The sequence below is a fragment of the Macrotis lagotis genome, chromosome X (genome assembly GCF_037893015.1).
Source record: "Macrotis lagotis isolate mMagLag1 chromosome X, bilby.v1.9.chrom.fasta, whole genome shotgun sequence".
NCBI classification, from domain to species: domain Eukaryota; kingdom Metazoa; phylum Chordata; class Mammalia; order Peramelemorphia; family Peramelidae; genus Macrotis; species Macrotis lagotis.
Window position 1 is genome coordinate 624818246 of NC_133666.1, and position 24381 is coordinate 624842626.

At 42.6% G+C, this 24381-nt stretch overlaps 1 protein-coding gene across 2 annotated transcripts in view; it reads right to left on the reverse strand.

Annotated features, from left to right (window-relative positions):
• OLFM2 (olfactomedin 2) overlaps positions 1-22975 on the reverse strand; it is a 54702-nt gene extending 31727 nt beyond the window's left edge. The window contains exon 1 of one of the 2 annotated variants that reach the window (XM_074203327.1): positions 22898-22975. In XM_074203327.1, coding sequence (XP_074059428.1) covers positions 22898-22966 — 69 coding nt within the window. In that variant the 5' untranslated portion in view covers positions 22967-22975. Of the gene's footprint in view, positions 1-7190; positions 7531-22897 lie in introns of those variants that run through there. The other variant, XM_074203326.1, reaches the window with a different exon arrangement.
• Positions 22976-24381: the final 1406 nt, after the last annotated feature.

Consider the following 24381-nt stretch of genomic DNA (forward strand, 5'->3'; position numbering starts at 1 on the left):
CATGACAAAGAGGTACTTAAACAGGCAAGCAAAGCCACAGAGACAAGAAGTCAAACCCAGCCTGACGCAGGACAAACTTACAATACATGAAGAGAAAGAATCAGAAAAATTCGAAGAAAAACACAGAAAGGTTCTGAGACATTCATGGAGAGATAGACATACAAATTTCTGAAGTTTCTGTCCTTGACCTTCTGTCTAATTTACTTAATAGAGATATAAAATATTTATCAAGAACTATGTGCTAGACAAAATGCTTACTACTGGGGATGCAAATACAAGCAAGATAGTTCTTGCCCTCAAGGAACTTATATTCTAATAGAGGAAGATAGCACAGGTGAATCTGGGAAAGGGAGTAGCTATTGGTGAGACTGCATGGTGTGGAGATGGTTGGGAAGCAGCATCAAAGCCTGGTTCCAAGGAACACAAAGTGAAAGCTCACCTGTTAGAACTAGGAGACTCATGGCTGGAGGATAAGAGTGTCCTGGGAAGGAAAGGGGCAGAGAAAAGATGAGGATAATGACTGGAGTATAGGCAGCATGGTGAGTAGATACTCTGAAAGTAACAATTTCATATTTCTGGCTCTACATTCCCTTCTAAGTTTCAGACCCACATTTCCAACTTGTCTCTGTACACTCCACCTGGATATCCCACTGGCACTTCAAACTCAATAGAGTTTATCTCCAAATTTGATCCTCTTTCTGGTGTCAATATTTTGGCAATGAAATCACCATCACTCAATTTTCCATGTTAAAAACCAAGCTAAGAGCTCTCCTCATGAGTAAAACAAAAACAAAAACAAAAAACTTTAGGACCATCTTTGACTCTTTTCTCCCTTTTATCTCCTATCCAGTCAATTGCCAGAGTCTGTTGATTCTATCTCTTTAATCTCTCTTACATCCATCTCTTTCTTTCATTTCCCACTGCCACTATATAGGCCCTTATATATAACATGCTTGAATTATTATAATAGCCTCATAAAAGTTCTTCTTGCCTCTACTCTGTCATCTCTAAACTGTCTTTCACAATATTCCCATAATAATCTTTCTTATGCAGAGGTCTGGTGAGTGATATTCAAACTCTTTTGTGAGGCATTCCCATTCCCCTATAATAGAGTGCTATATTACTATTCTAGTCTTTTCTCATATTACTCTTTTCTGCAAACTCTTTGCTCCAGATAAACTGGCCAACTTTCTGTTGCCTGAAAAATCCGATGTCGGCTCTTGCCTATGCCTTTGCCTCTTTTTCTATCCCTAGAACTTAGCATAGTGATTGGCAAATAGCAGGCATTTAATAAAGGTCTATTGAATGAGTGAGTGTCCTCTATATTGGCAGTTTCTTCTTCCTTCTCCCTCTTCATTTATTGAATCATTATCCATCTTTTAAAATACAACTCAAATATTACTCCAAATTTTTTTCTAATCTATCTAATCATTAAAGATGTGTTTCTTTTAGATTTCACAAGACACTTGATTTGACAATCTCTTATGAACTTTTGATTCAGTATCATATAATGCTGTATATTAGAGTAAGTAAAAAATAATTTGTCAAGAATTTATTATAAAAAAAAGAATTTACTATGTACCAGGCAGTGTTTTAAGGGCTGGAGATAGAAAAACAGATCCAAAACAGTCCCTGCCCTCAAGTAAGTTACATTGTGATGAGGGAGGCAACATGTAAATCAAAATTAGATAGATAGATAGATAGATAGATAGATAGATAGATAGATAGATAGCCACCTCAAATGGAAGGCACTAGCAGTGGGTGAGGGGAGAAGCTGGGAAAGGTTTCCTGCAGAAGGTGGGATTTGAGCTCAAGTCCTGAAGAAAGCCAGGGAAGCTAAGAGGTGAAAGTGGGGAGGAAGAACATTCTAGTTGTGGAGTTGGAAAATCCAAGATAGTGACCATGTCTTAGGTACACTTTATATTTTCTCCAAAGGTCTAGCACAGTGCTCTGCATACAGTAGATACTTAGTAAATATTTTATGAATAGGATAGAGAACTCAGTTGTTGAGACATACACACCAACACAAATAGAATCACACACACATATAAATATACAGATCCACAGAGAAACACACATTGCATGAGCACACACACACACACACACACACACACACACACACACAGAAAAAACACCTAGACATAATGTAACACCCAAAGATACAGAGAAATATAGTGATGCAGAAAGGAGAGAAAAAAATGAGGGGGAGAGAAAAGCAAAAAGATGTGGAAGGAGAGACAAGTAGATAAAGAGGCAGGGGACAAAGAGAGAGAGAGAAAGAGACAGAGAATGGAAAGGCAGAGAGGGAAGGAGAAGAACAGTCAGAGAGAGAGGCAAAGACTTAAAGAGGAAAAAAAGAAGAGAAAAAGGGTCATCAGAAAAGGAGAGAGGAAAAAAGAAAGGGGGAGACAGAAAGGAAAAAATAGAGGCATACACAGAAAAGATACAGAAAGATAGAGAAGTTGAAAGAACAGAGAAACAAATGAGAATCTAATGGGGACAGCTAGAGAAAAAGACAAAAGGAACAACAGGGAAAGATGTAGGGAAGAGTGGAGAGAAGGAGGACGGGAGGGAGAGAAGAGAGAGAGAGGGAGAGAGAGAGAGAGAGAGAGAGAAGGGAGGGAGGGAGAGAGTGAGAGGTAAAATGGCAGGGAGAGAATTAGAGTGAGTAGAACAGAGACAAGCAGCTGGACAAAGAGGGAGAAAGATGGGAGGGGAAGACATGGAGATGAGGAGAATGTAAAGGCAGAGTACAAAAGAAACAGGGAGTAGTTAAGATTCAGAGAAAAAAATAGAGAAAAATCTAGGTGGAAGATATAGAGACAAGCAGAGAGCTGGAGAATGAGAGAAACAGAGAAGGGAGAGGGGAAAGAATGAAAAGGAGAAACAGAAGGGGCAATGAGAAGCAGAAAGACAAAGAGAGGGAAAGAAGCACAGAGAAACAGAAAGTATAAAGAAAAGAGAGAGAGCCAGAGAGAAATAGACTCAAGAGTAAAAGAGTTAGAAGGAAAAGGATTGGTAGAGAAGAACAGAGAGAGAGAGGGAGGGAGGGAAGATAGGAGAAAAGAGAGAAATTGAATAGTGATGGAAATGGAGATACAGAGGAAAAACAGAAAGGGAGGGAGATATAGGAAGAGAAACACACCAAGAAAGGCAAACAAAGAGAGATAGACATAAATGCACATGATATATTGAAGAATAAATACTAAGATCAGTTAACACTAGAATTTTCCCCTTTATCTTAACTTTGTGCTTCCTTAGTGTCTCTAAATGCAAGTGGGCAACAGTGCTATCCTTCAAGCCTGTGCTCTTTTGGATTGAGGGAGATACAGAGAGCCAAAGACATATGCAGAGACACAACTATATGGTGAGATATCCACAGGGAGACACAAAATCCACAGACTCAGAGCTAGAGAGTTAGGCACACAGATACACAGAGAGGAAAAACAAACAATATAGATAAGCTCTAGCAACAGACATACAATGACATACAGCAACACACACAGAAATACAATCTGAACCACAGAGATGAGGGGGAATACATAGCTACAGGAAATAATAGCTCATGTTTATAGAGGACTTTAAGGTTTACAAAGTGCTTTATAAGCATAAACAAATTTAAATCTCCTAACAAACCTATGAGGCAATTATTACTATTGGTATCCCAGTTTTACAGATAAAGAGAATGATAAATAACTTAAAAGTGTAGTAAGTGCACAGGCAGCACTCAAATAATTCTTTCTGACTTCAGACTCAGTATGTTATACTACTCTTATGCACAAATACAAAGAAAGCAAGGGAATATAAAGATATAGACTCAAACAGATAAAAATAGAGATAAATATAGGTATGCAAATACATAGAAAGAGTCAACCCTAGGAAGTCACATATAGATAAATAGATATGGAGAGACACTAATATGCACATAGAGATAGACAGATACAGCTGGAGTACCCCTAGGGAGGAGCCACTGGGGAAGATGTCAAGGAGGCTCTCATGAGGACTCAATTCATTCCCAGCCAACATTCTCATAGGACTAAAAGAAGCTGTACATCCACAAAGGATGTTAAAAAAAAGCGCTTTTGACTAATGTAATCAAACTGGAAGCTAACTTTTTAATCTATTATTCTCAAATGCCTAATTTTGATAGTTTCTTTTTTCTTCTCCTTGCCTTTTCTCTGGATCTTGCCTCTTAGCTTTCCAAAAAAAAGATCTCTTTCCTTGCTTCTTTCTTCCTGAAGCCCCAAAATTCTGAAGCAATCTAAGTGCTAACTTAAATAGACCATAAGAACTGGAGTTGGAGGTGATAAGAACAGAGATCATCAGTGAGTTTATTCATACCAGCTGATGGACTAAACTCGGGAGCTTTCCAGGGTGCAATGAAGTCCCTTGGTCACTGGCCATGGTCCTGAACACTTCTTGGCGATGTGTGGGGCAATATTACTTTAATCTTTACATTCCAGATTTTACAATGAAGTGAGATTGGAAGAGACCTGAGATGGACAACTATTATATCTGAGGAGAAAAGGCAGTGATGTGTGGGTGTGAGGGGATAGTATATAATAGGATGATGTAATTAATATCTTCTTTAGGCTATATCAATAGATGTCTAGAACAAGACAATCTATAGAACCAGATTGGATCCTAGCTATAAAGGGTCTTCAAAGTCACTCAGCTCCCACCCATACCATTTTCATTGTTGCTCAGTTGTGTGACTCCTCATAACCAGAGCATAGTGTCCATGAGGTTTTCTTGGCAAAGATAGTAGAATGGTTTACCATTTCCTTCTTCAGCGGAGGTTATGACTTGCTCAGCGTCACTTAGCTGGATTTCAGGCTGAATTTCAACTCAGATCTCCTGAACTTCAGGCTCAATCTCCCTAACAAATATTCATCCAGCTTTGATGGATAAGGAGAGTCAGTTTTATCACTGTTTGGACAGCTCCAATTATTAGAAATCTCTTCCTTCTATAGAGACAAAATCTAACATTCCATAACTCATCAAGTCAATCATTTTAAAAAGTATTTATTATATATATATGTGATGCACAGTATTAGGTGCCAAAGATGAAATAAGAGATTCTGTCCTCAAGGAGCTTAGTTCTGTACTGGAAGGGTGAGGAAGAGTAGATAGAATAAAGGTAATTTCTCTTTCATATGATATTTTCATAGATATTTAAAGGCAGTAATCCCATCTAACTCCCAGCCTCATCAGACTTTTCAATGGCTCCTCATATAAAATGATTTTGACTCTCCTCAAAATGCTGGTTGTCTCTCTGCCTTGACTTCGGCTTGTCAAATTACTTCCTATAATGTTATTTTATCCTTTGAGTCACCCTTTGTTCACTCCTTAGGCCCTGAAAAGGTTCCAAACTAATAAACCTCAGAAGATTCAAAGGGCTCTTTGAAAGGGGTAGACACTGCTCTGAAGAAATCCTTGTTTAGCTTTCAAAAGTTCAACATCGATTAAGCACCTTCTATGTTCAGGATCCCTGTGTTCAATGCCGGAGAAAGGTTGTTTTCAAAATATAATCCTTGTGTGCTATGAATTAAGGCTAGAAAGAGGCTGTGGAGGAATTCAATGTCAGGCTATGGTAGTTTGCATTTTCTTCTGTAGGCAATGAGGAACCACAAAGGGTTTTGAATAACAGGAAGAAAAATTAGGCAAATGGTATTACTGTATTATCTTGAAGAAACCCCTTCTCCTCATTATGTCACATTTTCTCCACTTTAAAATCTCTTCCATTTCTGATAGACTATGAATTGGAGACATGATTTTGGTTGCAAAGGACATTATATCTTTTCAGAATTCCCTCCCTTTCCTATCTCCCTCCTTGAAAGAGAGAATAAGCATATTCTAACTTGGAAGCATATGATCACACCTGAAGGCCTAGACTTTGGTTCCAAATCTGCCATGTGCTATAGGCAGACCCTCAGACTCAGGAAGAACTCTCAAAATATCCAATATGTTATGTTACCTCCTCTTTCCATTTCAAGGAGGGGGATAGGCTCTACAATGTAAACTAAGAAATTATGGGGTAGGGGCAGTTTCTGTCTCAGTAACAGACCCTAGTAAACATTCTCTTTCTATAAATCCTGGAAAGATGGGGTAGGTGGGGGGAATTACAGAGCAGTTTATTGGGGCCAGAGGGGAGAAATAGAGACACAGAAAAATGCACTTTTGGAGAATAGGGGTGTGCATCTTTGATACTCAACAGGATGGTCACTGTCACAGTCTCCAGTGGGAAGCACTTTCTTTTACTTTTGGCTGGAGTTGGGGTCAGTGAGGTTGGTTCTGTCACTATTAATCTCATTTTTGGCTTCATTTTCCCTGGAGCTGTGGGCAGGACTGATACTTTGCCAGCAAAGTGGGGGGAGGCAATGCCAGCCACCTCTAGAGATGGCATCATGCCCAGCCCCAGTGCAGCTCCCTCTCTGGGCCAACTTGTTATGGGAATAAATATTCAGCACATGGTAAGATAGTTAATGACGGGGAAGAGATGAGACGGGGGAGGAGAGAGAGAGGAGAGTTGTGCAAAGACAGAAAGCCAGAAAAGCTACACCCTCAGACAAAACCCAGACTATAAAGTAGACACAGCAACACCCAGGACAAAGTAAGAGACAGGCAGCATCACAGAGAGCATCGCACGGTACCACAGGGAACAGAGGGCCAGAAAGGAATAAACGCACAGGCTTGCACATGAGACATCCAGCCACAACCAGACATAGTAATAGACTCCAGCAACGAAACACTTGAGAGACAGCCAGCAGCAGAGACACCGAAGCCTGAAGCTTGTAAATTCCTCTAGCCGCAGCTCACCCTGTTCCCGTTAAGGGTCGGGCTGCATAGCACACTCCATTGAGACTCAAACATTCAAATGATAACGGGGCGTCGAAGGCAGTCGCCAGCCTCTCCACCCATCCAGTTCCCCGGAGGACATCAGTTTTCCCGCCTGGGGGTGGGAGCAGGGTAGAAGAGCCGCTGCCCGAAGGCGGGGGAGAAGTGGAAGGAGGGGGTGCACGGTGGGAGCTTAGATCGCCTCTCAGACGGCAGACTGGTAATAAATCTGCCACCGGCGTCTACCCTGGAGATAAGAAATAGGGTTTTCCCAGAGAAGTCGGGCTGCGGGGCGCCGCCGAAGTTCGACACCCAGAGAACCCACCACGCCCCCCCGCCCCGCGGTCACTCACGATCCTCTCCGAGGTGCCCGCGCGGGACACGGTCCCATTGAGCCCCACGAGCGAGGGCAGCGTCTGCGACATCCAGTTGGTGACCATGGCCATGGTGCTGAGCACAGCCCCGATCTTCAGCAGCGGCACCGACATGGCTCCGCGGCCGTGGCCGTGGCCGCATCCCCCGCCCGGGCCGGCTCGGCCTCCCGCTGCCCCCGGATCTCCGCGGTGCCCGCCTGGCCGCCCCCGCGCCTGGCCCCGGCTGCCCGCCGGTCTGGCGGACTGCGGGCCCGAGACGAGGGCGTCCGGGGACGCGTGAGCACCTAGGGCTGCGGCTGTGGGCTCTGGCGCTCCCGCTTCGCTTATAAACCCCGCTACACCCGCCCCCCTCCTAGGGGCGCCTCAGCCGGCACTTCCAGCCGGCCTGACGTCACTGCTCCTGGACCCCGCCCCCGCGGGACTCTCCTCCCGACGCCCCGCCCACCGTGACGCAGACCCCCCGACCACGCCCACTCTGTCCCAGCCCCTAGTGGGGGGACCCCAGGCTTCCCTCCCGAGTGACCCGAGGCACAGGGAGGGAACCTCAGCCTGGGGTATTCCTGGGACCTCAGCGGCCACGCCTCCAAATCCTCAGGGAGGCCCAGGACAGCGCTCAGGTTCCCTCACCGCAACCCCCGCAGGCTGGAAGGCTCAGAAGGGCATGTTCCTGGGCCACCAAGTAGGGCTAAGTTCAGACACCCTGAAGTCTGTCCCAGCTCAGGAAGCACACTCCCCCGAGAGGGGGTGTAGGGATTCCCCTCGGAGGTTCTCCAGTCTCCCTTAAGGGTGGGAAGATTGGGCAATGAGCTTTCCTGGTTCAAATTCAGTACAGACTGAAAAAGAGCTTTCGAGTGAGGGGAGAGCATTACGGAGAAAGGATTATTTAGACACCCACCTGCAGAAGGTAGGAGATATACACAGTATGCAAGACAAACGCAACGCCAGTTTAAATAAGATCTGAAAAATGAGATGCATAGAGAGGGAGCCATATAGAGACAGTGACAAAAATAGTCCCATCGCAGTTCTTTCCCACCCCCAAAATGACTAAGTGCAATTTTATAAACAAATTTCTGTTCATTTTGTTTGTTCTGTTTCCTCCTTCAGACTGGTACTCCCCAGGGCAAACAATCTGTCTCTTCCCTTTGTGTCATTTTCTTAATCTCATCCCCTCCACCCCCACCCCCAACCTTGGCAAAACTGCAGGCAGTAGATGAAACTATAGGTTAGAGCAGAAAGGGACCTCTCATTTCAACTCTCTTTAACCTCTCCCATCCTCTTCTTCCCATCAGGTCATAAGGAATAAGAGGTCCTTCTACTTATGAAAACTAAGCCTTTGTCCATATGCTCTTGATGCCATGTTCTCCCACTTTCTTCAAGATCTTATTCCTGCAGTTATCTCCCCTGTCTCATTTCCTGCTTTTCTATTGGCTCCTTCCTTTGTGTCTAAAAACATGCTCAACTTTCTCCTATATTTCCTTTGACCCCATGCCTCCTCAAGCTATTCTTTTATTTCTCTTGGCTGCCACACCACTCCCACACTTTCCCACCTCTTGAATTCTGGCTTCTATTCCCACCATGCTAATGAAACAATTCTCCGATATCACCTGCCACCTTCCATCTAAGGCCCCTTTTAAAAGTCCTGTCTTCTTTTACTTCTCTATGGCATTTGACAGAATAGACCATCCCCTGCTTCTTTATACTCTCTCTTCTCATGTGATATTGACTTTCTTGGTTCTTTGTCATTTTCTGTAGTTGAATCTCAAGAATTAGAAGGCATCTAAGATTGTTCATTTTAGAGGTGTAAGTTGGAATGCCCTCTATATGTAACATCTTTGCCAAGTGGTCATACAGTTTCTGCTAAAAGACTTCCAGTGAGGGGGAATTGGGAACTGGAAGCAGTCCATTCTATTTCTGGATGTCTCTAATTCTTAGATTTTTCTCTTCTATCAAACTGAAATTTGTATCTTGCACCATCCATCCCTCTCCATAGTCTGTTCTTTGGGACTAAGCAGAATAAATCTAATCCTTTGTCCCTCTGACATCTTCCCCCTACTCTTTAAATGTGGAAATCCCTTCAAATTCTGTCATCAGTGCTCTTTTCTTTATAAATCTTCACCCTTGGAGAGATTACCTAATTCTATGCTTTCAGTTAATTCTTTCATTTATTTTAACTTCCTCCCTATAGTCTCTTCTTGACACCTGGCTCACTCTAGCTTACCACAGATACCAGACCAAACATAGCTTTCATGTCTCATCTAGCCATCTGGATACCCAGGCTACTTTGTCATTTCCCTCTTCTTAGCCCTCATGCCACTTCTTTTGCCATGTGTTACTCTGGATACAATAATATTTTCAAATATACTACTTCTGGGAAGGCAATGTCAACCATTGCCCCAAGGAACAACTCACATTCCCATCATTCCACAGTGTCTGGAATATAGTCAATATACAACAAACATTTATTAAGGATCTACTCATGTGCTAGGCAAATACAAAAAGAGGCAAAAGACAGTCCCTACTCTCAAGGAGCTCACAATCTAATGAGAAGAAATAGCAAGGAAACAATATATACAAAACTATATATGGATGCGTGTGTGTGTGTGTGTGTGTGTGTGTGTGTGTGTGAGAGAGAGAGAGAGAGAGAGAGAGAGAGAGAGAGAGAGAGAGAGAGAGAGAGAGAGAGAGAGAGAGAGAGAGAGAGAGAGAGAGAGAGTTTGGGAAAGGTTTCCTTGAAGAAAGGATTGTAGTTGGGACTTGAAGCCAGAGAAGCCAATAGATGGAGCTAAGGAGGAAGAACATTCCAAGCATAGGAGACTGCCACAGAAAATGCTTTGAGTGGAGAGACATAGGACAAAGAAAGGTGTTTGACTGATATAGGTAACTCCAAATTGAGGAAACTCCCTCTTCTAAAACAGACCAACACCTTCTTTGCAATGTATAGTCTTAGAATCTTGTCTACTTAATGACTATCACATGGTAAATGCTTAATAAATATAACTTCATTCTTTCATTCATAAACCACAAAAATAGGTAGATATCTCCAGCCTTGTTGATGCTCCTCAATTGCCATTCTGAATTTCCAGTTGCCTAATCTCTCTGGGATATTCAGCTAGGATCTCAAACTTTCCTTTGTCTCCCTTCATTCATATTCCCCACCTAAAACCTGATAAGAGAGAAGGAAAAAGTGCCTTATTTTCCCTTTCTCCCATTTTCCTAGTATTTAAAGTAGAATTTACCATCTTTTCCACTAAATTAGCCTTTCTACTTATCTTCCCTATTTATGTTGATGCAGCTAATATCTTCTCTGCCACCCAAGCCCCATACTTCATTTGCTTTTGACTCATCCATCTTCTTCAACCCCACATCCAATTAATTAGTAAATCCTGTTGCTTCTAATATCTCTTGCATCTGACTAATCTTCCTTTACTCACAGTGCGATTAACCTATTTCAGGCCCTCATTACATCTGGCCTGGACCTATTGTGGTCACCTCCTAACCAGTATTGGGGACTTTAATTTTCTTTCTCATGCTATCAAAATAAGCTCCTAAATGCACAGTTTTAATTATGTCACTCCTTGGCTCAGAAATTTTCAGTAGTACTTTATTGAATATAGGATACAATATAAGTTTCTTGACCTGTCAATAAAGGTATTCTTCAATCTAGCTTCAAAATAGCTGTCCTTTCACAAACCACTATCCTTTCTCTTGTAGTGTCCTTATATAGAGTTCTCCCTGACTGCAGGTCTTTTCTAGGTAGCTCACTCAGTTGGGGTGCCTAGGACATGCCCCTCACTGAAACTCAATTCCAGATGGCCAGTGCTTACTCTTTTTTTTTTGCAAGGCAAATGGGGTTAAGTGGCTTGCCCAAGGCCACACAGCTTGGTAATTATTATTAAGTGTCTGAGGCCGGATTTGAACCCAGGTACTCCTGACTCCAAGGCTGGTGCTCTATCCACTGCACCACCTAGTTGCCCCTAGTGCTTACTCTTGACTCCCAAAGCTCCTATGGTCTTAGGCCTTGACTGGGCTAGCTCCCTGTTGGTTTTTCTTACCCTCTTGGGTAAAAAATTCTATTACAAAATGTCATATGGGACAATGGTGGTGAGGAAGGAGCATAATAGCTTTCCTTCTAGAGAATGATAACCTGTCAAGAGTTGAGTTCTTCCAAAGCTGGCTTTCTTCTCAACCACCCAAACTGATTAGGACTATTAGACTGATTAGGACTGATTAGACTAGCATCATGTTGAGTGCCCTCTCTACACCTAATGGATGAATACTGCCACTTAAAAAAAGTAATGATCGATCATGGGTGGGGGAAATGAGAGAAATTCCTCTCCCCCCAATTGAAAAATGATTCTCTCCCAAGGATGAGGTTCTTTCATAATTCCGTGGTTGATTCTCTTCTTCATTTCCAGAGGTCACACTCCTTAGAACTGTCTTCTGCCTGAAATAGTTCTTTTGAGGGTATGTTTTGCTTGGTAAAGGGCAACTAGAAGATTTGATGGCTCTCTTCCCTCTTAATCCATCAATTATGATTGAAGAACTTCATCATATCTCATAAAGGGTCAATAACATTTAGACATTTCTTTGCATTTCATGTAGAACCTTAAAACCTGGCTGCTTTTTTTTTTAACCAGCCACTTTCATTCCATAATTTCATCAGTTGGCCTGGGAAGAGAGGGGAATAAATTGATCAGGAATCTAGAGATCATCCCTCCCATCCCCACACATATATAATAAGGGAAGTAATGTTTCTTTGCCCCCTCCCTGAATTTTCCCTCTAGGTATAGCTTTGTCTCTGTCTCTGTCCCAGTCTGCTCTTCTTTGAGAGAGAATGGAAGTTCTGTGATTGAAAAACAAGGAAAACTTGAATCCCATAGATCTTGGAAGTTTTGTGGGACCATAACCTCTATAAGAATGATGACTAAGTATACTCTGCTGTTTAGAAGAGATTCATACTGGCAGGCATGAAGAATGCACACCTTCCACTAAAATGAGTTCTCCAACTGATAGGTAATCAAACAAAAAAGAAATTAAGTTTAAAAAAAAGATTGAAGGTACTAGCTAAATAACTAAGGGTGCCTCTATCCTGTGTTCTAAAGAGCTTCTGAGGCAAAGAATCTCATGTTGGGAGTTGGAAGATTTTGGAGTTAAGACTAAAAGGAATAAGGCAGAACATTCTCAACTATCTTTCCTACCTCCTTCAGTTTACTGATCCCATGACTGAGTGTAAAGATTGTTTTTGTTTTAAAGAATTGTTGAAAGTCTTGGGAGTTTTCAACCAAAGAGAGGTTGACAAAGCCTACTCTTCTCTTGAGGAAGAGAAAGTCCTTAAATGGATTTTGGCTGAAACAAAGAGCTGAAAGAAGAGAGGTTTCACAACAAAGTGCACAGTCAAGTTTTACTAGCAATGTCTGTGGGAATAGCATCTGTCGCTGACAATAATTCTGAAAGTCACTATGCATCTAGCAGAGACTAGAAGGAACATCATGATGACATCGCTTTTTTAACAGAAACCGTGCAAGTGTCTAAAGCATCGATTTCTTCTCCACATATGAACTCTGACCACCCATCTTCTCTACTTGTGTGCCTTTCCACATTATAACCTAACAACACATGATCAGCACATGTGTGCTCATCTACCCTTGTATATCTATGGCTTCCACTGATAGTATATTTTTTATGGGAAAATGATCTCCAAATTTGAGGGGGGGGACCAAGTTTGAGTATTATTATTTTTAAATTTTATTACTGTGTGATTTCTTTAAATATCTGTTTTGAATTAATTGTTTTCTATATGACTATTAAAGATAAACATATCAGTGGGGTCTATAAATTCTACTTTCAAATGGAGAAGCATCCAGAGTACCTCAAACTGAATCAGTATTATGAATTGTGGGACGTCTCCATGGGTTTCATGTGAGATGCTCAAAACATATTCTCCTTCAAGTCCCATTTTGAAACTTTTTTTATTTCTTCACTGGAATTGTTTCTTTCAGTTCTAGTTTTTGTTATCCTCCCCTTGGGCCTTTCCCTTCTCATAATTGGCCCATTGTATGCCCCAACATTGTGCTTTTGAATGTCATTGATTATCAATCCCAATTATGCCTCTTGCCTCTAGAAGTATTGCATTTCTGTTAATCACTAGTGCTTGAAAAGTTAATAGTAGTATAAAGTCTTTGATTACACTGTTGCTTAATTGTATTTGGCACTGAAATAAATGCTATTCCTGGATTTTTCATGGTTGAATTGTTGGTATGTACTTTTCAGTTGATATAGTTACATAGAATTATGTTTACATTTGGTTATTGACTTGACCATTTTTATTACTATCTGACACTACACACTCATCCGTTTACAATCCACATTATTTATTTGCTGAATAAAACTTTAAGATTAAAAAAATGGAAATCAAAACTAAAGAAAAACATGGTGAAATAATGAACTTAGAAATGTGAAGAAGATTTCTGAGTCAAGGAGGTGATTCTGGGTATAGAAATAAGGATATTAAGTAAACATTGGAGATATAAGAGATTTTGGAAAAAAATATGAAGGTACAAGTAGGGAGATCCTATTCAATCTTTTTTTCCCTGTAAATTGCCCCAAACTTTCAATCATTCAAAAGTTCCTAACAACTGATCACAAAAAGAGCCTGGAAATAGAGCAGTACTATCTCTCTAAATAGAAAGATTTGCTGAGATAACCTGAAATTATAATGGATAGAGAAAGTTTGCCACTGAAAGAGCTAAAATGTTTAACAGAGTATGTGAGCAGGCTACTGTATCCACAGATGGTGTTGGGTGTGGCTCACTATATCAACTTGACTTTGTTATACTCCTTGTTCTTTTTTTTTCTTTTTTTAGGTTTTTGCAAGGCAATGGGGTTAAGTGACTTGCCCAAGGCCACATAGCTAGGTAATTATTAAGTGTCTGAGGTTGAATTTGAACTCAGGTACTCCTGACTCCAGGGTCCGTGTTCTATCCACTGTGCCACGTAGCCGCTCCCTTGTTCATTTTTTTACCAATCACCTTGCAACCTAATTTGTATACTTTCTACTTCCCATCTTAATTCTGGGAATATAATCAAATTAATACTATCATAGCTACTGGCAAGGGTGTATCATTCTACCTTCCTATGTCTTCCCATCACTATTGCAACTTTCCAAACTATAATATTCATGTTACCACTCCTCTCTTTCTGATTTTCTGTCTCGATCTGTCTCTCTTTGCCTTTACCTCTCTCTCTGTCACTCTGTCTCTGTCTCTTTTTCTCTCTCCCCTTGTTACATTCTACTAGTAAATACCATTTCCAAATACTAATGTTACTGAGCCTCAGATAAGTATATGGGTTATAGTATCTCATCAAGGAACTAATACTCAGAGAAGTTAGATATGACTTCAGTTGGCCATGTCCAAAGAATCTTTGAGACTTAAAGGCTTTTCTAAGATTTAATAGCTGTTATTACAGATTTATAAAGTACTATTCTGCTATTGCCATTCAATGATCTCAGTTGTGATTACGTGATTGAAGAAGACTATTAGCATAATATCAGCAGTCAGTTTCTTTGAAATGCTTCTAAGAGTGCTGACTGTCAAATATATATAAATTTTTAAAGCTTTGGACTGTTGTCTCACACATGCATCACCATTAACCTATGCAGACCCTAAAAAACTTGTTGTCCAGCATCTAGTTGCTAGACTCTTAGAAATGGGAACAATTCTAACCTAAGAGAGTAGCTGTTATCAGAAAGCAATGGTATTTATTGGCAAAGGACATAGAGACAATGAGTTTTGTTATCCCATACACAAATTGAAATTCTCTTCTCTGAAATAGGCCTGTCATTGAGAAACTCAATGATGTAAAATGCTAGGGTTAAAGTTCAAATATGGATGGACAATAGTTCATGGATCTGTGTTTTGAACAGCACCAAGTTGGAAACTGCCCGTGAGATATAGATAGCATTATTAACCAGAGATTAATTGAATATATCTGGAGGGAAGACTGAGGTACATCCAACAACTCTAAACTGATAGCCATGGAACATTGAAGCTATAGTGGCCACTGATTTAAGGGATATAGGCTGCCTATGATGTTCAGGAATCTGAGTTTGCAGTCAAACAGAAGTGTGCCTGATGGCTTGAGGGACTTCCATAAGAAAAGGTAACATAAGGGCATGTGAATCTTGTATCATTGAGTCAATATTCTCTTCTACTTTATGATCATAGTAAAGGAATCATAGAAATAAAATCATAGAAGTCAAGAAATAAGGCAATGAACTTGAACCCAAGACAGTCCTTTAAGGATTCAAAGGTAGAAGTTAGAGTTATGCAATGGAATGTTGAAATCATGTAACCTATCCTGACAAGATAGCAGGAATCAATTTGTGTTACTCAACCATTTTGATCTATGGCCATGAAGATATATGATGACCTTGGACAGTGGGTTAAGGGAGAACCCAACAGCCTAATTTACTAACCCAAGATAGGAGTAGATATCACTAAGAAGTTTAAGGCCTGTGTTCATTATGTTATATTACCAACTGCAAATTGAGACTATAAGATCTCAACAAGCAAGTGAAAACATAAACCCAATCTTAATGTTGACTTACCATTTTACCAGTATGTTCTTCTAGGTACCAGAAAACTTCTATGTTTGTTGCTTAAAGTGTTATGGAAGAACCATTTGCCTGTATATAGATTCCAATCCAAGATCCATTCTGACTTTGACAACATATTACTCAATGAAATGTTAGTTTTAGCAATAATTAAGAAATTCAGATATGGGGCAGCTAGGTAGAGAAGTGGATAGAACACTGGTCCTGGAATCAGGAGAACTCGAATTCAAATCCAGCCTCAGACAATTAATAATTACCTAGCTGTGTGACATTGGACAAGTCACTAAACCCCATCATCTTGCAAAAATCAAAAAAAAGAAAGAAAAAAAGAAATTCAGAGCTATACCTTCCTAATCCCAAGGAGACCCATAGCCCAAATATTTTAGTTGACCATTGCTGAACATGCTAGGAACCCTGAATTTTGAGAGGACATCTTAGTGGAGTCAATACAAAGACATACACTCATGCACACACACACATACAAATGCATACGCACACACACACACACACACATACACACACACACAAACACATATACACAGGAATGGTCCCAAAGCATTTACACCAAATTTCCTAAAGTTTGAATAGGAGCTATGTCTATGGACCTATGCTCTGGAATCTCAGAAGACAAGAAAGTATGCAAAGACTCCCAAGCAGTACATCTCTGAACTGAGAGATCAGCTAAAAGAAGCCTCTACCACTTGCCTATGAGCTTAGCTCAGAAAATCTTGAATGGAAACATATTGCCTAGTGGTCAAGTTTACTGAAGTTCATTTCCAAGGCCTTCAAGAAGGTTCCACTAAAAAATCTTGGTAGGTTGATGGAAAATCATTGCACCATACCATAGTGAAGAGAAAGGGCAATTCTCCTATTTATAGAACAATCTCTGAGAATGGGAGGAAGGGAGGGTAGGGGTTCCTACAATACAATGCATTGTAGCCATCTAGTACCTATTTGACAGTTAATTTCCTGGGGAAGAGGAGAAAAGAATTAATGGACAGACAGATCAGAAGATTCTAAGAAAAGTCTGCTTACCAGTTGTAGAAAGACTGATAATAGATATGGCTAGGTAAAGCTCAGAAGATTTTTCAGAAAAGGAAAGAATTGTGCCTTGGTACCCACAGAGAATCAAGGAACTCTGTCTGGATTTAGCTTGATTCCATAGGGTCCTCTTTTCAGGGTTGAACTGAACCTAGAAGCAACATCTTTCAATCATTCTCAAATGTAGGATGAGAACTATAGACCATGGTCTATATATGGTCTCTGAATGCTTATAGCTACTCTGGGACATCTAAACGTTCAGGAGATCACAGGAAAAGTACCAGATCTATTTGGCCAGTGACCAGTCCTAATTGTGATGCTTCAGAGAAATGGGAGAATCAATTGCTTAATATAGCCAGATGAAGTTTATTGAAAAAGTTTATAGGCTACATGCTTTTTATGTAACTGAGAAGCAGAATGGTATAGTGGCTGAGAACTGACCTCAAAGCCAGAAAAATCTGGGTTCAAGGCTTGTTTCTGCCACATACTGGCTGCATGATCTGAGGAAGTCATTTCTTCCCTTGGTGTTCTAGGTAGCCCTCCAAGAGCATTTGCAGAGATGTGCTGACCTGCATCAATAGAGGAAGTTTCTTTTTTTGTAGTTTTTTTTTGCAAGGCAAATGGGGTTAAGTGGCTTGCCCAAGGCCACACAGCTAGGTAATGATTAAGTGTCTGAGGTCGGATTTGAACTCAGGTCCTCCTGACTCTAGGGCCCGTGCTTTATCCGCTGCACCACCTAGCTGCCCCTTAGAGGAAGTTTCTTTACCAAGGCAATCCCTAATCTAAGAAATCATGAATCCATTCTCTATATTTTTGTACTGCAATCTATGTTCTTATTGGGGAAGGATAGAAGGGAGGACTCCAACCTGAAATTGTATTGATGGTCATATACATACAATAAAGGAAAAAGTAAGGCTAAGTGTCAGAGATTGCTATTTTGCCTCCTGGGGTCAGCTTTGTCTCTTTGCCTTAGTCCCAGCCCACACATTAGAAAGGGAAAAATTTGCCCTAGAGGCAAGTCAAAACATTAGAAAGTTCAGTTCAAAGAAAACACTAAGTTTGAGAACACTAGAAAGAAAGCCAGGAGTGCCTCTTATCTGTGATCTAAAAAACTTGGCACCTGCAGCAAAGACTCTTCATTGGAGATCCAAGATATTCTAACCAGAAAAGTTCATCTTTCCCCACCTCAGTTTATTGATACTGTGGCTGTGTATGGTGGTTGCTATTTTTCCAAAAGAGTTGTTCAAAGCTTTGGGGCTTTCAATTAAAAGAACATGGCAGAGCCTACTTTTCTTATGAGAAAGAGGAAAAGCAATAGTCAGAGACTTTAATTGAAGTAAGGAGCTGGAAGCAGTTGTGTTGCCAGCAGTTAGCTGAAACTAGGGGAAAAGCAGAGTAGCAAGTAGCAGAGACTATAACCTGCAAAGCATTATCTGGCAGAGGCAATGCTTCTGGGAAAGAAAATACTTTCACCAGAAAGCAGAAGTGAGTAGGACTCACTCAAAAGCAGTGTGATACCATCCTGTGACATTAGCAGACCTATACTGTCTGCCCTTTCATGCATATCTCCTGACCATACCAATTTCCTATGCACATCTGCCTACACACATATGGACATACACATCTCTGATGACATGTACTCCCTTCTTAGGTGTGTCCCTCCACATGTGTAGCCTATGTGCATTTGTGAATGCACCCCTTGTTTATAAGAAAACTATGTTATTGCTACTTCTTTGCTTTGAAGCAATTGTGTTCTCAAGCTAACTATTAAAGGTAAACACATGAGTAGGGACTCATTAACATGATTTTTAGTAAAAATGAATCCTCAGAGTATTCACTGCTCTGGAGTTGGAAAGTTCCTCAGAGGCCATCTAATCCAAGTCTGTCATTTCATAGTTGAAGAAACTGAGACCCAGGGAAATTAGGTGATTTACCCAAAGTCACCCAGGTAGTAATTATTAGAAGTGAGATTTTTTAACCTTGGTCCTCTGGTTACCCAAAACTCATTTTTTCACTGTGGCATGACCTTGAATATGGATATACTACTGTGGATGAGCCATTCTGCAAGTTGAAGCAATCCCTGAAAACCATCATATTTTGTTTAACAAAGAAGAGTACTTGCCAATCCCTGATTTTGTTTTATTCTCTTCTGCCTGACTTTTTTGTATTCTTTCCTGCCTCAAGGACTTTGATCATGTTTCCCCATACCTTGAATGGTCTCTTGCAACCTTTACACCTGTGGAAATTATTCTTTTAATATCCATTTCACATACCACCTCCTTCATGGAGTCTTCTCTGAACTCATCCCCAAGGAAGTGTCTCCCTTGTCAAATATTTCATGTCACTCCATTTAGAGAAGTTACTCCTCTAAGGTCACACACATCCTTTACCTGAGCAAAACTAAAGCAAACTTTAACTTAAGATCCTTTTTTCTATTCTTGTAGGAGAAGAGGAGGAAGGGGCTGCTGGGTCATTCAATACAGAAGGAAATAACTTTATGATAACCAGACTTATGAGCTGATTGCTCTATCCTCCTCCTCTTCTTTCTTCTCTCTCTCTCTCTCTTTCTCTCTCAATCTGTCACACACACACACACACACACACACACATACATACACACATCACACACTCTTCAGTTATTGATTCTTGCCTCCTTCCCAAGGGAATTCAATTAAGGAATACCTACTGCATGTTAGAAGAAAGGAAAAAAAGGAGGGTAGAGATAGGGAATGACTCCAAACTCTTTTTCAGCAACAAACCTTGTTTTTTCCAACCCATTGAGACTACAGATTACATCGAGGACTCAGGCCACACTTCAGAAGACCAACCCCAATTTGGGTGACCTTGAAGCTTAGGTCAGGACCAGGACCCTGCTGGCTAGGACCCTGCTGAGTGGGGACTACAGAGTCAGAGAATTGATATTGGGGGGGGAAAAAAAAAAAAAAAGAGAAGGAAAGATCTTCTGTGGTTTGACACTGACATCTTGTGGCTACAGCCAAAAATACATCCTCTGGATGAATTTAGCAACTCACTGCTTACTGTCCCTGTGATGGCTCCCATTGACTTTTGTTCTCTCCCTCAAAAATCCCTTAGCAACCCAAACTGGGCCTTATTCTCTTCTACTGACCTTCTCCCTCTCTCTGAGTCTCAAATGGATGCTGTCCCCCAGCCCCTATCTCACAAATCACTGAGGAATCAGTCTGTATTTTCCCTCTGGGAATTAGCAATGCAGCAGACCTGAAGTAGAAGGAAGAGTCCTCCAAAAGTTTTCCTTCATTTGTGTGCATGAAAACCTGAAGTGGGATTTGGGAGGGACAGCAAGGTCCCTAGGAACTCAGACTGATGCCCTTTATTTGGCTTCTGATGTCATTTTTTTAGGGTAGGCTTTGTTACAATTTCCCTCTGTCAATCTAATCTCTTCTCAAATCATCAAAAGGAATGGCTAACACTCTGGGATTTCCTTCCTCTGAATCCCTTTATATGAGGTTCTACAGTCACAGGGACCAGCAGGCATGAGCAGAGCTCTAAGGAAAGAAAGCAACATATTTACTCTCAGGAAAATGGCACCATCAATATAGGCAGGAAGGTGGGAGTTTCCAGAAATTGTGGAATTTAACATTCAGTATTTCTGACCATGAAGATAAAATCCTAAGGACCATCCATTACCTTCCTCTGAATCCAGGAATTCTGGGAGACCGAGAGGTACCTGAGGGACCCTTTGGTAAAACTGAGGGAGGCACCCGCAAAAATTTAATGAAATGAAAATTAAATTTGGTTAAATGCTAGGTTTGACTCCTGATTCTGTAGTACACTACCTTTGACATTTAATCTTTTTTTGATTTTGGTTTCTCGATCTGTAAAATGATGGGATTGAATCAAATGATCTTTAATATTGCTTCCAGTTTTAAATTTATGAACCTATGATCCAGAATGCTAACTCACAAAGTCCCTATAGATTAACAACCCTTCTCTCCAAAAGAATTTTCTTCCCTGCTTCTTCACTCCCCACCTGAGACACTTTGGTATCATGAGTTGGAAATTTGCTGCGGTATGAGATGGGTTCCTGTATATGTGTACGAGCAAGTGTGAGTATGAGTAGGAGGGTGCCTGAGTATGGATAGATAGATGTGTAATAGTGGGAATGTGTGTGGGAGTACATTTGTTCTGAAAAATGTCCCCAGGCTCTTTCTAGTCCCTTAAGGTGGGTAGTCTCAAACTCAGAACTCTCTTTTGAAAATTCACCCCTTCCCTCTCCATTTGACTATGCTGCCTTATTCTGCTCTGCTTTTTCCCCTTCAGAATTCTGTCCGTTCATTTCCACCATTTCAACCAGAGCTCTATGAAGATGACTCAGGTTCGTTCAACTCCAGCCCTTATTTCTCTTTTGAACTCCAAACACACATCTACAACTGCCTACAAAAGGGCATTTCTACTTGATTGTTTGGCCAGCATTTCCAACTCAAAATGTCAAGAACTGACCTGATTATCCTTTCCCCCAAAACCTCCTCTTCCCATCCCTTGACTTCACTATTTGTCACCTGGAGTCTCATTTACCCAACTTGAAGATACCTTTACTTCCTTCTCCTTTACCTTTCATATCCAATCAGTGGCTAAAAGCAGTTGATTCCACTTTTGTGATATCTTTCTCTTCTCCCATTCCCACAGCTGCCATCCTAATACAGGCCCTCATTTCTTCTTCTCTGGACAACTGCAACAATATCCAGATTTTTTCTGACTCTTCATTCCATTTCGTTTTTCACATTGTTGTAAGACTAATATTCTAAAGTCTCATGTCAGTGTCTCTCATGATCTGGTCTCAGTTCTACTCCCCATTGCCTAATGGGGCAATGAGCAAAGCTCAAACTCTCTTAATGGCATCCAAATCTGGATCTGCCTTTCCTTTCCAGATTGATTTCATTTCACTTCCGAGTACTGTTCTCTGCTCCAGTCAAATTGAACCACTGTTGGTTCCTTGCATATTTCATAGCCAAGTCATTGCTCTCACTATTCCCAGTACCTCGAATGTACTTTCCTTCTCACCTGTTAAATTCCTACCAAGTCTTCAAAGTCTGGCTCAAATGCCACTTCTTCCAGGAAGTTCTCCCTGATTTTGCTTATCACTAAGACTTTACCCCTTAGCCCTTACATAGTCCTGTGAACCTCTTTTTCTTTATAACCTATTTCTATGAATCAGAGTGATCTATGCAAGTATCTTTCCCCTATTCGCCTGGGCTTCAGCATCCGGGTAGGGTGTTGTACCTAAGCTTTCTATCTCTCACTGGCCTAGCAAAGTGTTTTTGCAAAAATTCGGTGATTCACAAAGGTTTGATGAATATGGTGTGAAAGTCGGGCTTGAATTTAAGAGTGCCTGTATCATTTATTTTCTTTGTGACTAGGGGCCCTTGCAATTAATCTTGAAGATCCTCAGTTTGTTCATCTGCAAAATGGGGCTAATAATACCTACCTCGGAGACTTGTTATGAGGTTCAACGGAGACAATGTAGAGAAAACCCTTTGGAAACCGTAAAAGTCTATGGCTGTGTGAGTGGAGTTCTGAGGTGTAGGGGGGGGTTCCTTGCTTCCATGAGGCCTGTGAGTGTGAGGGTCTTCAGGCGCCGGACTTTAGGCCCCTATCCCCAGTGTTTGCATGCCAGCTGTGAGCCCGAGGGGTGTGAGCACAGGCAGGAAAGCACGGACACACCGCTGACACCCTCTCTCACACACGCACCCACGCACACTCACAGTCACTCACGCTGACACGTGAGCCCCCGCCCCTTTTCCAGAGTCCGGGCCCTGGAGTGGGGGGCGCAGTAGCCGAGACCCCCCCAAGCCAGATTCCCCCTCCCCAGATTCTGGCCTTCGGGTCACACCTTGCTCCAGAGGGTTGGGGACACGGGAGTGTGTGGCTGGGGGACTGGGGAGAGGAAACCTCTCGCCCCACCCCGCCCTTCCCCTCCCCAGCCAATCTGGCCCGAAAGCGCAGTGTCCCCGGGCCTCTACGCCCCGGGCCGCTTCCAGGGGTCCCCCCTTACCTGTCCGGCGCGGCCTCGGCACAGCAGCAGGATCAGCAGCAGCGGCGGCGCCGCCGCGAGGAGCAGCATGGCCAGGTGTCCAGCCCCTGCTCCCCCCCCCGGTCCCCCAGCCCCCCCGGCGGATCCCGGCCCCGCCCCCTAACCCCACGCTAGTGGCACCTCCTTTCGGACCCAGAGACCATCACCCCGGGTGGTCCTGAGGCCACCTCCGCTTCCCTCACCTCCGGGGGCCTCCCTGGGCGGGGACTCCGCTCCCACGCCTGCACCCCCGCCCAATTTGTGACCCTGGCTCTGTCTGCCTCGGTCTCCCCCTCTTAGTGTCTCTCTCTCTCCCTCAGTCTCTGTCTCTCTCTTTGTTACCGGCTCCGCCCCCCCCGCCCCGCCCCCATCTCCCGGGAGCCGCGGGGTCGGGGCGGAGAAGAGAGACGGGGAGGAACTGGGAGGGGGCACCCGTCCGTCCTCTGGAGGGGGTGGGGTGGAGCGCTTGCCAAAGTCTTCCGATTCCCCACTCTTTTATTCCCCGAAGATTTGGGGGGTAGGGATGGGACCCCCAGCTTCCAGAATGAGGGGCCTGGGGGCGTCATAAGAACGACAAAAGGGGAGGGTCTCTGGTCACGTGATTAGCTAGTCTTCCCCCACACACATACACACCCCCACTCTTGAATGCACCACTGTATAGGGCTGCCTTGGGGAAAGGGGGAACAGTCTTTAGGCCGTTCAGCCAGATCCGGGAGCAGCCCCGAGCGATAGCCAGCTTTGGTCACTCCTTTGACCGCTCCCCTAGTAAAAACATGGGGGTGGGGGGCGAGGGCAGGACCATGGAGGGAGGGATGAGAAAAGGGAGGGGGCTTTGTTGCCTCAGACTTTGGTTCCTTCCTCCACCAGGGGCCCTGAATGGAGGGAGTGGTCCCTGACATCCTTCTTCCAGGCCTACCCCCTCAGCCAGTTCTTTCTATTTCCATGAGCCAAGATTAAAGACCAGATTCCTTCAGAAAATGAAATATTAAGAATGTTTTATTCAGAAATTGCTCAACTTACATGTAAAGTGTGTCCCCTCTCTTATTTGTCATTTCCTTCTGTTCCTGGACTCCTCCCTCCCCATTCTTTCTTCCATATCTCTGTCCTCAGGCCTTTCTGCCCAACTAGGGAGCTAGGGTGATGGTGGGGGTGACACCCAGGGGCTTGGATGACCAAGCACAAAGGACAGGAAATATGGATTATAACATGGAGCACCCATCCTGCTTAATAGAGCATTCCTGACTCTGGCACTCAGGAGCCTCCAGTCCTGTCTAGCCCAGAGCCATGAGTTGCCTCCTCCCACACTTGCTATGATTTGGGACAAGTGCCCAGACCTAGATCCAGGCTCTGGGACTGACACACAATGGTGGCCCAGCTGCTAATCCTGCTGCTTTGTTGAGGCAATCCTGGACAGGTGAGGGTGGGTTCCTGGGGGATGGGGGGTTGTCACTGGTTCTACTCTCTGC